General features: G+C 39.9%; 1 protein-coding gene across 1 annotated transcript; it reads right to left on the bottom strand.

The window, feature by feature from the left end:
• Positions 1-613: 613 nt before the first annotated feature.
• Positions 614-7,275, bottom strand: LOC134751049 (zinc finger protein 271-like). The gene is made up of 3 exons (XM_063686384.1): positions 7,083-7,275; positions 5,788-6,049; positions 614-2,474 (listed from the first exon to the last, which is right to left on the bottom strand). The coding sequence occupies exons 2-3, from the start codon at positions 6,011-6,013 to the stop codon at positions 1,270-1,272; spliced, it is 1,431 nt and encodes a 476-aa protein (XP_063542454.1). The 5' UTR covers positions 6,014-6,049; positions 7,083-7,275; the 3' UTR covers positions 614-1,269.
• Positions 7,276-15,151: the final 7,876 nt, after the last annotated feature.

Below are 15,151 nucleotides of genomic sequence, written 5' to 3'. Positions count from 1 at the left end.
TCCCCCCCCTCCTTATCTCCGAAACTACTGGGTCTAAAATTATGAAAAAAATACACAAAATAGTTGTTTACCCATAGATCACAGGAAAACCTATTAGAAATGTGTAGTCTAGCGTGAGTCGGACTTAATTACTAAGTTTTTGATCCGACCCCTACGGGTTTTTTAAAGATTTTTCACTTACATTTCACATAAAAAATACATTGTTTAAATTGTGTAATGTACGGAACCCTTGGAACGCGAGTCCTACTCACACTTGGACGGTTTTACATAGTATTAGGCTTCATAATCACGAGCGCTTTTTAAACGCGCTTTAAAAAAACGCTTGAATTGGTCCGCAAGCTAAATTCGATTTAACGACCATCCCTTAAAGTCGAAAATCCAACACGCTTGATAAAAAGCACCACCACCATCGTGTGAACAAATACACATGTATTCATTTGTGTCATTCAAACGCTTTTTTAACGCGCGTTGTAAAAGCGCTCGTACGAATGAGGCCAAAGAGTGGTATGCGTCAGCGAGTATAGGAATAGCAAGAAAGTAGAATAAAAAATACTGTTTATTCTAGAATATGTACACTTAATACAGTTTTGAATGATTCACGGTTAGTTTCACTACTAATACAGACCGTGATTACCTTTTGTATTATTTTCGAGCTTCCGATATTATACCTACCCGTGAACAAGATGCATGTAATTGCGTCGAAATATCGGGAGCTCGAAAACAATACAAAAGGTAATCACGGTCCATATCCCGGTCTATTTAAGTCTAATGTACACTTTATTCCGGTAATTATAGTGGAATACTGAATCACTGTATGTAAACTGAAATAAACTCGATCACTCATCACTGTATGTATTTTTAAACACGCAGCAGCCTGGTCACTCTCTATCCATGTCACTCCAAAAGTGCAAGAGCGAGAGAGATGTAGATTATGTAGATAACTGATGTTTTCTTTTATTGAACAAAGTTATCATTGTACAAGGGGGTTTGAGCAACAATCGTCCTCACGCCAGCCATTTACTTTATGCTGGTTTCCTCGCGATATTTTCCTTCAGCAAGCAAACGCCAAACCAACTCGTACCTAAATATCAAATGCTGTTTCGTACGGACATAAGACCCGAGAAAGTCGGTGGTGTCTAGAGTTAGAGTAACGACCTCCGGCTTGGAAGCCACATGTCTGACCAGTTCGCCTCCATACCCTCCAACGTGAACGTTCCCTACAAGGCTTCTCTTCCGTGTGTATCATCTGGTGTCTTCACAGGTGCTGTTTCAGGCTGCACTTGTAGTCGCTATTGCTACGTTTTCAGGCTTCGTCCCAGTATGCATCTTCTGGTGACGTCGTAGGTTTGTTTTCTGACTGCATTTGTAATCACAGTGGCTACATTGAAATGGCTTCACCCCAGTATGTATTATCTGATGCCGAAATAAATTTGCTTTCTGACTGAATTTTTTATCACAGTACCTGCACGTAAAAGGCTTCGTCCCAGTATGCGTCTTCTGGTGACGTCGTAGGTTGGATTTATTACGGCATTTGTAGTCACAGTGGCTACATCGAAAAGGCTTCTCGCCAGTATGTATTATCTGATGCCGAAATAAATTTGCTTTCTGACTGAATTTTTTATCACAGTACCTGCACGTAAAAGGCTTCGTCCCAGTATGCGTCTTCTGGTGACGTCGTAGGTAGGATTTATCACCGCATTTGTAATCACAGTGGCTACATTGAAAAGGCTTCTCGCCAGTATGCGTCCTTTCATGTTTTCGTAAGTCTGACCTACGGTTGCACTTGTAGTCGCAATGACTACATTTGTAAGGCTTCTCGCCAGTATGTATCCATTCATGTTGTAGTAAGTTTGACCTAAACTTGCACTTGTAGTCGCAATGACTACATTTGTAAGGCTTTTCTCCAGTGTGTATCCTCTGGTGAGTTTTTAAGCTTGATTTCTGATTGCATTTGAAATCACAGTGGCTACATTGAAAAGGCTTTTCTCCAGTATGTATCCTCTGGTGTGTTTTTAAGTTTGGTTTCTTATTGCATTTGTAATCACAGTAGGTACATTGAAAACGCTTGTCGCCAGTATGTGTCATCTGGTGACGTCGTAGGTTGGATTTATCAAGGCATTTGAAATCACAGTGGCTACATTGAAAAGGCTTCTCGCCAGTATGTGTCCTTTCATGTTTTCGTAAGTCTGACCTACTGTTGCACTTGTATTCACAATGAATACATTTGTAAGGCTTTTCTCCAGCGTGTATCCTCTGGTTTAAGCTTGATTTCTGATTGCATTTTTTGTGTCCAAATAACAAGTTAGTATATTGTATGTGTTTCCTCAAAATAGATTTATTTATAAAACGTTCGCCACAGTGTTCGCAGCTGTGTGGTTTGTAAACAGTGGCGTCGTCGCGAAGGCGCTCGAGCACCACGGAACAACCCATCGCGAGCTGTTCCCTGGCGCGGGCGGCGCTACCATCCGAACACACTGAAACACAATATAACAAAAAAAAAATATAACGTATTATATCGCGTATAATTAACATAACAAACATTACGACGCTACGTCTGGTATCGCCATATCACTAAAGAGCGACACTCGGACAATAAAGACAAATCAATTGACGTAGCAGCGGACTCGGCCCACACGTGAGATTTCTAGTTAGAGTGCCGCAAGGAGCATACTGAGAGTTTATAGAATGGAGAAACCTGCAGTATAGCTCGTACTACCATACAAAAAGAGAAAACGTTTCCTTCTAAACATTCTCCATGATTTTAAGTATTTACACAATGAAAAACTAGGTTTGTAGGTTTCCCTTTTTTTTAAATTTACAATACAATTTTTTTTAAAGCGAAACCATTAAACATACAATTATATTATTAATTATGCTTAAGCGATCAAAGTGATTTGTTAGGTTCCCTATTGTGTTACAGAAAGTTTCTTGACATATTTTTGTATTGCATAATGTTACTTGGCAGAAGGGGCACCCTCTGGTCGCATAATAACTTTTGTCATATTTTTAGTCAGAATTATTCCTGAGCATAACTGGGTTTTTGTCATAAATGAGTTATGTCATAATTTTTTTAGACATTAATTTAATTCGTATAAAATTTTAAGTCATATGCTTGATATTCATAATTGTTTTTCGTTCGAAGTATTGCAGTGCATACTATTAATATAGACATAAAGAATTAAGAAAGAAAGAAAGGCCAGGTCAAGAGCACCCTAAACCGGCGAGCGTGTATGAGGAATGTTATGAAAGTGAAGGAAGCGAGAGAGGTATGCCAGGATCGTAGCAAGTGGAAATCCGTGATCTCTGCCTACCCCTCCGGGAAATAGGCGTGATTATGTATGTATGTAGTATGTATGTAAAAAAATTAAGTCATATATTTAGTGGTCATAATATGTTTTTTTCATAAATGTTACAGAGCATGAATAATAAATATGTATGGTTGTGAGGAACCCATGAAGCAAATGTTACTTTAGTCATAATTATAACCACACAAAGACCGTATAAAAGAGGAGATCGAAGGAGAGGAGCCCCCTCCAGTATGAGTAACGGTTTTATAAAAGAAACTAATTATAGATATAGATTTATTTAAATAGTAGGTAGGTTAGGTTGGTTAGGTTTCTTTACTTGTACGAAGAAGAAACTACGCAGAAATAGGAGCCCCGCGTGAGCGGGGCTCCGTCAAATTAAGTGTTTGGACTGAGATTAGGGAAGAGGATTTTTTCGAGGAGTTTCTTGTGTTGCTTATCATTTTCTTTTAGACGTTATGGAGGTGGGAGCTTAAATCATTATGGTTCGAAATTATTATGATACAAAACGTTATATGTAATTACATTTATGAGTATCGATAAATATGCTTAGTTTGTATGACATTTGATTCATTATAATTAAAATGTATATGACCAAAAAGTGTATGACAACTGCTGAGTATGGCATCAAATATTTTGGCTAAAAATGTATGACACAATATAATATGACTTTTGATTTGTATGCGCAATGATGATTATGACACAAGTGGTTATGTGTATCAAAGATATGACTTTCATTTGTATGCAACCCGATATGGACCCTTGGCAGAAATGTCATTTGGCAGAATTACCTTTCGCATACTGCTTTCTTTTCGCAGAATTTCTTTTTGCATAATATTATTTGGCAGAAAACCCTAACCTAACCCAATTAGAAAATTTTGCCGAATGAATATTATGCGAAATGACTATTCAATTCAAGTAATTTATTTCAGAATAAAAATTCCATATACAATTCACAAAGCTAAGCTAAATTGCTAAAAGATATTGTTTAAACCGCAATTTAAAACTACTTATTGTATTTAAGTTTTTGAGGGGTGGAGGTATATTATTCCAGCATTTCGTTGCTGTATATTTGAAGCTACCTCGAAATGCAGCAGTATGGTGACGTGGTAATACCAACTCGTCACAAACCGATCTGATGCCATACAAGCTCGACCTGCTTGCGCGCCAAGTGAACTTATCGAACAGATAAAATAGAATAAAATAAAATAACTAATCTAAAATTAAATTTAAATATGTTAGTAACAATAGGTAATACTTAAGAAACTATGTTAGTACACAAGAAATAAATTAAATTTACTATTATGGCAAGTATATATTTAAAATAGTGACTATAATATAGCAGAAATGTGTAGTCGCTGTGGTTAATTAGGATAGGATGACCCTAAATTTTGATGACATCATAATAATATTTTATTTATTTTATAATAATATTTTTATATGTATAGTTTAGTTTATTCATTAACCATAACGTAATATGATCATTAGTATTCATTACATGGTAAGTCAACATTTCATACAATATTCTACTTATAGAGAGAGCATTATGGATTTACACAAGGTAAACACGCTTAATAATAATTGATATCTAAGATTTACAGTTTGCGTCAATTAAAATATGTTTTAATGATAAATATTCAGTAATCAAATAGAAGGCATGGTTTTGGAAAAATGTCTTGACTGTGTTTTTAAAGAAATTAAAAGGTAAATCCGTGACATCTGTGGGCAGTTTATTAAAAAACTTTATTTAAAAAAAAAATCCCTGTTTTGACACTTTTTTAATCTTAGTGATGGAAGTATTAGTTTGCTATTGTTCCTTGTATTATAATTGTGGCAATCCGAACGCTTAAGTAGAGTGCTTGCTTTCTTGTGAATTTCTAACACAGAGTTGTATATAAACAATGATATGACCGTCATCAGTTCAAGCTTAACAAAGTAGGACCTCGCAGATGTGCGCCAATTTACCCCGCATATTATTCTAATCAAGCGTTTTTGTGGAATCAATGCCCGGTTTACATCTACTGCATTTCCCCAGATGGTAATCGCATAAGTTAGTACACTTTGAACATAGGCATAGTATACACTTTTTAAAGTTTTTAGGTTAACTAGAGGCTTTAGTTTCAACAATATGTAATTGGCCGATGCTATTATACAAACTACAACAAACTACAAACTTTATCAATATGCGTGCTATGTGTTAGTTGACTGTCAATTTCATAGCCCAAGAAACATGTATTTTGAGTGTATTCAAAAGTATATTGTAAAAACCCTAAAAATTAATTTAAAATGAATAAAGGAATAATATACCCTGACCACCGGCAACTTGGGCCCTGCCCTGCCTCGCTGCTGGCGGCACCTTAAGTTACGTTTCTTATAACGTGTTTATGTGTATATTATAAGTGATTTTATATTCATATTATAACCTAGCCTAACATGGAAAATAAATAAAGAAAATACTAATAAAATTAAAAGGTAAACTGACCTTGTAATGGGAGCAGTTTAGGGCGGTGCCGCTCCTCGGGGCCCAGCACGAGCTCGTCTTTGACCACATGATCAACATACAGTCCAGCATCCGCAGCCGCCGTGCTCACTCCTTGCCAGGCACTATCCTCGCACTCCGGCTCCTCCTTAACACGCACCTCTCCGGGCTCCATCTTCACACACACCTCTCCGGGCTCCATCTTCACACACCCAGTCTCTATTGACATGTTGTTGTGTGCCAACAAGCTGGTAACGGTGAGGACCTGCAATGCAAGTAGCACATGATGAACAGTGGAGCCTTACAGCAATCACAGTATGACAGTAGAGACCTATTAGCGTTAAAAAGGGTTTTAAGTTTGTAAAAGAAACGATTTGAGTAGGGACTTGAAATTAGTAGGGAGTAAAAAATATTAGAAACTAGCTTTTGCCCGCGACTTCGTCTGCGTGGACTTAGTAACCCCAGCTAGAGTAAGAATAGCGCCTGGAGATAGTCTTATAGCAATTATTCAATTTGAGCATATTATGCACACAAATTAGCAGACACTTCATTAATTATCTCAATTCCACCCCGCTTTTTACTTTCTTAAGGGATGATTTTCGGGATAAAAACTATCCTATGTCCTTCTCAGGGACTCAACCTATCTCTATGCCAAATTTCATCTAAATTGATTCAGCGGTTTAAGCGTGAAGAGGGAACACACAGACAGACAGACAGACTTTCGCATTTATAATATTAGTATGGATTATTTTAGTGCTCAGCCCCTAATTGGTTTAAAAAGGGGTTGAAAGTGTGTTTCGGCAAATAAATCCACACGGACGAAGTCATGGGCGGATAGTCTTTTGATAAATATCCATTAGAACATAACAGATAATATACAACTCACACTAGTTCCACAATGACCTACATAGCCACCATGTCACATTATGTACATTTCAATAAGCAAAAAAAAAGATTCTAAACTAAATAACTGTCACTAAATGTAGGAGAAACTAAACTAAAAGAAAAATACAAAATACCACAGAGTAGTTTGGTGTAAGCCTGTAAGGTCAAATGGGACAATTATTGCTACTGGTGAAGTAAATGAGATATTAACCGAATTACAAGTTGGATAGAAATACGCAGCGTACTACGTAGGCGAACAACGCGCGAACGCCAAGCGAAGCGATGCGGCGCGGGGTGAATCAATCCTTTGATACCTGTAGAAGTGTGCTACAGCATACAATACGTAAAAGTAGCTACCAAAGAGTATATAACCACTACGTTTTGGTAGCTATAATAGAAGAGAATGAGAGTACCTTCCTCGCTACAGCTTCGAACAATCAACGAGAGCGGAAGTATATTTATTTACGGGGCAAAAACAACAAAATACGTATTGTAGACAACTCGCGCTGGTACAACTATTTCATTTAAAGCCAAATTGACATGCAATTCTCTTTACAAAAAATGACTAAATTCATAACAACACATAACATAACCTCAAAAATTACAATTGCCCACAGATTACTAAGTAGATAATTGCCTGAATGTTTTTTTTTTCATTTATTTGGAGCATTGGCAACACGGCCATCAGCTCTAGGCTGAATGAGAATTCAGAGAATTGTGTAAAAAAAATTTAATGTTTTTTTTTCATGTTTGTCTATGAAAATTAGATAGTTGTCTATGAAAAACATGGGAATATGGGACACTTGGCAACACTGGCGCACGTGTGTGGTAGCCTATAACTCGTCTACTACACCATCGCACCGCACCAAGGTCATTGTGCGACATATCCATAAGTAAGAGCGAGAAAGCGATATCTCTTTCTCGCTCTTACTTATGGTGCGTCGCACAATGACCTTGGTGCGATGCGACGGTGTGTTACTCAGAATAATGACTAAAGCAAAGAAGCCGGGCAAAAATAAAAGCTTGGTAAAAGATATCGTATTCACAACACGTTATTACTTTTTGTCTATGAGTGAGTGAGACAACAATCCGCAAGTTCTTTCGTTTTTTTCAGTATTGTCATAAGATGAACCGAGGGAAATGTCAAATGGTCCTATGTGGTTCTATAATATAATCCAGCCAAATAAAATATAAGTTTGTGGCGCATCACAATACTGGCTGCTCACAACCCGTCTACGTTGCTACGTCAACGTGTCAATGTCATTCCTACACAACTAAATTTTCCTTCTATCATACGGAAGCCTAAATCTTATTTGTGAATCCAATTGTAATTAGCCATTGTAAATATTCTCTCATTATATATATTCATCGCACTCCGCGTATCATTTAATATAAAAATAGTGCTCAAGGCAAAGGCACTAAATTGGTGACCCGCGACTTTCAAAATGACCGACAACTTCGAAGACTCCGTTTGCGAGAAAATAGAGGCCGAACAATCCAGCGCAGCGGTAGATCGTTTGACCATGAGATTACCACCATTTTGGGCAGAAGATGCGGAAGTTTGGTTCGCCCAGGTCGAGGCGCAGTTCGCTGTTTGGGGCGTGAAAGCGGATTCTACGAAATATTTCCAAGTGATCAGAGAGCTAGATCCCAAAACGGCTCGCGAAGTACGGGATATCATAACGAAGCCCCCAGAAACAGACAAATATGAAAAATTAAAAAAACAATTGATCGATCGACTGTCAACGTCGCAAGAAAACAAAAGACGTCAGTTGCTGCAATTTGAAGAACTTGGAGACAGAAAACCAAGCCAATTCCTTCGTCACCTTCGAGGATTAGCTGGCGATAGTGTCACTGACGATTTTCTCCGAAGTTTGTGGTCGACTCGCCTACCTACTCAAGTGCAAGCGATCATCGCGTCTCAGAAGACGGCTTCTTTAGACGACATCGCAATCCTTGCAGACCAGATCTTAGACGTGACACCTGGTTCTTCTTTTAAGCAGGTTGCAAGCATGAGTTCGTTTGAAGACATGTTCAAGAAGATGGAGCAATCTATAACGGCGCGCATCCAGAGCGAAATGACTCAACAGATTGCTCAGCTAAGCACCGGTAGCAGCAGCGGTCAGCGACGCTCGCTTTTTAATAAGAACAGGTCGCGCAGTCGCAGCAGATCCAAGTCACACGGTCGGTATCGAGCTGTCAAATCAGGTATGTGCTGGTATCATAGTCACTTTAATACCAACGCACGGAATTGCATTCCGCCGTGCAACTTTAAAGCGGAAAACTAGTAAGACAGTCTACCGTGGCGGCTGCTGACTGTCCTACTACAACCAGCCGCCTATTCATCACGGACAGAGTAACTAAAATTCAATACCTCATTGATACCGGATCTGACCTGTGCGTTCTGCCACGAAATTTTATGCCTAAATGCAAGTCGCCTGACAACTACTCGCTTACTGCCGCTAATGGTTCGCTCATATATACGTACGGCATAATCAAGCAAAAGTTAGACATAGGATTACGCAGAGACTTTATTTGGAACTTTGTCGTAGCAAATGTAAATAAACCTATAATCGGCGCTGATTTTCTTGCACATTATGGTATTATTATCGATTGCAGAAATAGAAGACTAATTGACAGCTTAACAACTTTGTCGACTACGGGACAGCTTAAGCACTGCAACCAACCCAGCGTTAAGGCAATTTCGGGTGACAGTGAGTACCACCGCTTGCTAGCAGAGTATTCCAGCTTAACGAAACCATCTGGACTGCCGCGAGAGGTAAAGCATTCCACTGTTCACTACATCCGAACTACTCCAGGTCCTCCTACCTTCTGTAGACCACGCCGTTTAGCTCCAGACCGCCTGAAGATCGCCAAGGAGCAGTTTGAAGAGATGCTTCGTGACGGTGTAGCACAACGCTCTAATTCACCGTGGGCGTCGGCGCTACATATGGTGCCAAAAAAAGGCAACGGTTGGCGGCCGTGCGGGGATTACCGCGCGCTGAACGCACGCACTATCCCCGACAGATACCCTGTTCGCCACATAGAGGACTACGCACATCGACTCGCTGGTAGTAAAATCTTTTCAAAAATCGATTTAGTTAAAGCTTACAATCAAATTCCCGTTTACAAAGATGATATCTGCAAAACCTCAATTACAACACCATTTGGAATGTTCTCCTTTCCATTCATGCCATTTGGACTCCGAAATGCTGCCCAAACCTTTCAACGGTTCCTAGATGAGGTGCTCAGAGATTTGGACTTCGTGTACTCCTACATCGATGACGTGCTCATCTATTCTAAAGATGCCGAGCAGCACTTAGATCATCTACGGCAAGTGTTCGATAGGTTCCATGAGTACGGTATGCTCATCAATGAATCCAAATGTTCTTTTGGTCAGAAAGAAGTCACATTCCTAGGATTTACTGTCTCTGAAGAAGGCACATGTCCCATCGACGAGAAGGTAAAGATTATGCAGGAGTTTCCTCCCCCAAAGACCGTCGGTGGCTTACGCAGGTTTCTCGGCATGCTGAATTTTTATAGAAGATTCGTTCCTCACGCTGCCGAACACCAAGCCCCTCTTCACGACATGCTAACTGGACCTAAACTGAAAAGTTCGTCTCCACTAACTTGGACAGATCAACAGTTAGAGACTTTTCAGAACTGTAAGTCTAGTCTTACAAAATCTACATTACTGGTTCATCCCGTTATGGACGCTGAACTCGCTCTAGTAACTGATGCTTCAAGCACGGCTTTGGCCGGCGTATTACAACAATTTGTACGAGGAGAGTGGCAACCACTTGCTTTCTTCTCAAAGAAGATGACACGGCAACAGACGCAATACAGCGCGTACGATCGGGAGTTACTCGCTATATATGAAAGTGTCAAACATTTCCGCTACATGGTCGAAGGCAGACATTTTGTCATTTATACAGATCATAAGCCTATCACCTTCGCCTTTCAGCAAAAAGACAGGAAATGTTCCCCGAGACAATTCAATTATCTTGATTTTATTTCGCAGTTCACAAGCGACATCAGACATATCTCCGGGAAAGACAACATCACCGCTGACACGCTCTCCCGTATCGAGACCATTGCCGTGCCACCAGACTTCGAAGCCATCGCGCAAGCTCAGCAGGAAGACCCAGAACTACAAGAGCTTCTTGTCAATCGATCTTCGTCTCTGAAGCTTGAGAAAGTACCCGTACCAGGTACCAATGTTTATTTATATTGTGACACGTCTCAAGCAAAGCCACGTCCGTTTATCGTCAAGCAGCATCGACAGAAGATATTTAACACCATCCATGGCATGAGTCATCCAGGTACGAGATCCACAATCAAACTTGTAACTCAGAGATTCGTGTGGCCATCTGTACGCAAAGATTGCGGTACCTGGGTACGTGCATGCGAATCGTGTCAACGTGCTAAAGTGCAACGTCATACCTCTTCTCCTCTTGGAAATTTCAAATTACCAGAAGAAAGGTTTAGTCATGTCCACATTGATCTGGTCGGCCCATTGCCACATTCATCAGGATTCCGTTACCTTTTTACAGCCATAGACAGGTACACACGGTGGCCCGAGGCAAAGCCACTGTCTGATATCACGGCTGAATCGGTAGCCCGTGCATTCTACGACACTTGGATATCGCGATTTGGTTGTCCTCAAACCGTAACTACTCACCAAGGACGTCAATTTACCTCACGTATGTTTAAGGTCTTGACAGAGCTTTGTGGTGCACAGCTGCGTCACACGACGGCTTATCATCCACAAGCCAATTCGATGGTCGAGCGTCTGCACCGCTCCCTGAAGGCAGCCATCATGGCCCACAACAGCACGAGGTGGACTGAGGTGTTGCCGATCGTCCTACTCGGCATAAGAAGTGCGTGGAAGGAAGACATCAAATGCTCAGCTGCAGAGATGGTGTATGGTGAGCCTTTACGCATCCCGGGTGAGTTCTTTCATTCTCATAACTCTAACACCCTGCAGCCTGATGATTTTGTCACTCAGTTGAAACGCCAGATGTCTCACCTCAGACCTATCCCCGCATCAAGGCACGGAAACAAATCAGTCTTTGTTCATAAGGACCTAAGTTCATGCAGCAATGTTTTCCTTAGACAGGATGCACTGCGTGGATCACTAGAACCGCCATACACAGGCCCATATCGCGTGCTACGTAGAACGGACAAGACCGTCACATTGGACTTACTACGAGGACCAGTGACAGTCTCCATTGACCGTATCAAACCAGCCTACATGCAGAACGACACAGCTTCACCTACAGGCACAAATGCTAGGCCTACTCAAGCTGTTGTCCCGGTGAGAACCACTCGGTCTGGCCGGAAAGTAACCTTTCCTTCTCATTTTCAGGCAGGACTCTGATTCTCCCAGGGGGGTCCTGTGGCGCATCACAATACTGGCTGCTCACAACCCGTCTACGTTGCTACGTCAACGTGTCAATGTCATTCCTACACAACTAAATTTTCCTTCTATCATACGGAAGCCTAAATCTTATTTGTGAATCCAATTGTAATTAGCCATTGTAAATATTCTCTCATTATATATATTCATCGCACTCCGCGTATCATTTAATATAAAAATAGTGCTCAAGGCAAAGGCACTAAAAGTTCGTTATTTCACAGGTAGGTGTCAACTGTAACAACTTGACATAGTCGTATTATTTTAGTTGAAATATTTCGGGATGTTTCAGCGGTCATCTTGGTTTATTTTAATTATATTCTTGCTATTCCTGAAAGATTGTTGGAAAACGTGTTGAGTTTTTATTTGTAATGGTTTGAAGTTCCCTTTGTGATAATGTCTTGTGTGATCGAGGGCTGTAAATCGCATACAGGAAGAAAATAAAATACGCACGAACCGATAACCTTTAATCGGTGAGTTTTGTTCAATTTTGAAGAAATTAATTTATAGGACCTGACCCTAAACATAGAAATCGATATATTGTTTATGTAATTATTACTTGCATTCAAGTCTATATAGATTTTTGCATAAATTTTCGAACTTTTCTGCTAAGTATGAAAGGTTATATTTTTGGCATAGTGATGTATCGACCTCAGATCAATAACCTATCGACATTTACAGCTTTCTTATAGTTTGGCCCAGGACTGTCTCATTTTAATTGATGAGTACAGTCAAGGGCATAAATATATATACATTCCCAGTCTCAAAAATATGTGTACGATCAGACAATAAAATCGTGTTCACATATTTTTAAGCCATTTGTCTGGATCGATATTTTTGCCTTCGACTGTACCTATAGTTTTCTTTGTTCTTACTTACTGACAGATTGTGTTTGCCAGACTATAGTTTAATACTAAAAACCGGTCAAGTGCGGGTCGGACGCGCGCACCAAGGGGACCGTACTTTTTAGTATTTGTTGTTATAGTGGCAACAGAAATACATCATCTGTGAAAATTTCAACTGTCTAGCTATCACGGTTCATGAGATACAGCCTGGTGACAGACAGACGGACAGCGAAGTATTAGTAATAGGGTCCCGTCCTTACCCTTTGGGTACGGAACCCTAATAAAAAAGACATTAATGATCATTGATGAATGTTCCTTTTATTAATATTGTTGGTCACAAAACTCAACTTTTTATTTCAGATTTCCAAAGGACGAGGAATAGGGGATATTACTGCGATGTTCTGCCACCAGAGTGCAGCACTAGCTTTTTTTGTGCACCGTATCGTAACTTATTCATACTGTACCTTTAACAGGTTTTTGACAAGTTTTCAGGGGACCTACCGGAAAACTCGAATCCGAAATTTCGTTATCTAGCTGCCTCTTTATCGCTCGAATACGCAAGAGTGACAGAGATGTTAGATAACGAAAGTTCGATTTTCTTGTTTCGCGATAGACCCTCAGATTGTGATAGTGGCGCCACCTACGCCGAGTTTCGCGTAATATTCCCTATTATTAAATATAAAAAAATATTACACGAACGTTTTTTTTTTCATTTCCTATTTGGTACAGTCAGCTGCAGAGAAAAGGTACCCCACGTCCATACTAATTTACAGAACTTTGTATGCAGGGGGGGGTGCCTTTTCTCTGCAGCTGACTGTACATGACTAGAAACTATACTTAGTCTTTTAGCATTAGAAAAAACGGTAAACCATTTCCACGTGTCTTTTTATTGACAAGTTTTTTTATAAATATAGCAATATTTTACTTATGAAAGCAAAAGTATGTAAATGATCGTATATTATAGGTATATTTGTTGTGACTTATTTTCAAAGTGTTTTTCGATAAAACGACACGTTAAGATCGCTCGCCTTCTTTCTAATGATAAAAAACGAGAGGTATAGTTAGACGGTTCTGAGTGGTAGACTGCAAATGAGATAAAAGCTATATTAGGTACATGCATTAATCCTCATATCAGGCGGCTCTTTGATTCCAAGGATTGCATAATTTTTATACTTTTTAATGATTTTTTGAATATGAAAATTATAAAAAGTATAAAAGTTATGCAATCCTTGTATTCCACGCATTTCATTTCATTTCAACGAGCCGCCTGCTACAGATTTCTTGAAATAGCCGCGTTTTTTCAGGTTCAACTTTCATTAGCCAGACTATTATCAATTTGCCAATTTCGTGATTATTCTTATACACGGCACATAAACTTATGCATAATTTATCGATATAAAAAGTCGACACAGTTACATCCCTAGCAAATTATCAAACTTATGACACCGTACGTAAATGAGAAATAACAAGCATATATGCATCTCTTTTCGGCACATTATCTAATTCGTAAGGAAGTAAAGTACGGGTATACATATTTGCGAAGCATTTTTGCCCGACTTCTATGCTTTAGTCGTTATTCTGAGGTGTGTTATGGCCTTATGGTAGGATCGCAACCAAATCGCAACGCTTTGACGGTTCGGTGCGATAGTGTGGAAGGTCACGCCAGTACTACCCACAGATTACTAAGTAGATGTACTACCTCGGCGTCGATTTCGCAAATTGTTCACGCCTTCGCGCCTAGTTCCCCGTTTTTTTGTCGGTTTATTAGCCCGCGTCAAAGCAGGCACGAAGCTCGAACCGGCAAGACTCCACATTACACACTATTTTGACTTATATGTGACAAGATAAATAATAATTATATTGTATAAAGCGGCTATATTACGGTTTTACAACAAAACAAAATGGAAAAATAGCTAAATCACGTAGGATGCCATAGATAACTAGCAGATAAAACTCGATCAGCTGGTGCTTTTCCGCCATCTTGGCGCTAACCAAGTGTATGGAACATGTACAACCGAGACAGCGCTATGCCTGTGTAGAGCGACGTCCCGTTCCCACCTGTCATTCCATATGGATAATTGGATTGCGTTTATGGTTAGCCTAACAGCATAACACACTACCACACCGCACCAAGGTCGCGTTAGTGCATTAATGTATAATCGAAGCTTCGGCCATTTCGGACATGTCAATGGGGTTGGCAACTGTCAAAGGTTTGCATAGA

The sequence above is a fragment of the Cydia strobilella genome, chromosome 21 (genome assembly GCF_947568885.1).
Source record: "Cydia strobilella chromosome 21, ilCydStro3.1, whole genome shotgun sequence".
In the NCBI taxonomy this organism is placed as follows: Eukaryota; Metazoa; Arthropoda; class Insecta; order Lepidoptera; family Tortricidae; genus Cydia; species Cydia strobilella.
Note: the sequence above shows the minus strand (reverse complement) of the source record. Positions and strands in the feature narration are given on the sequence as shown.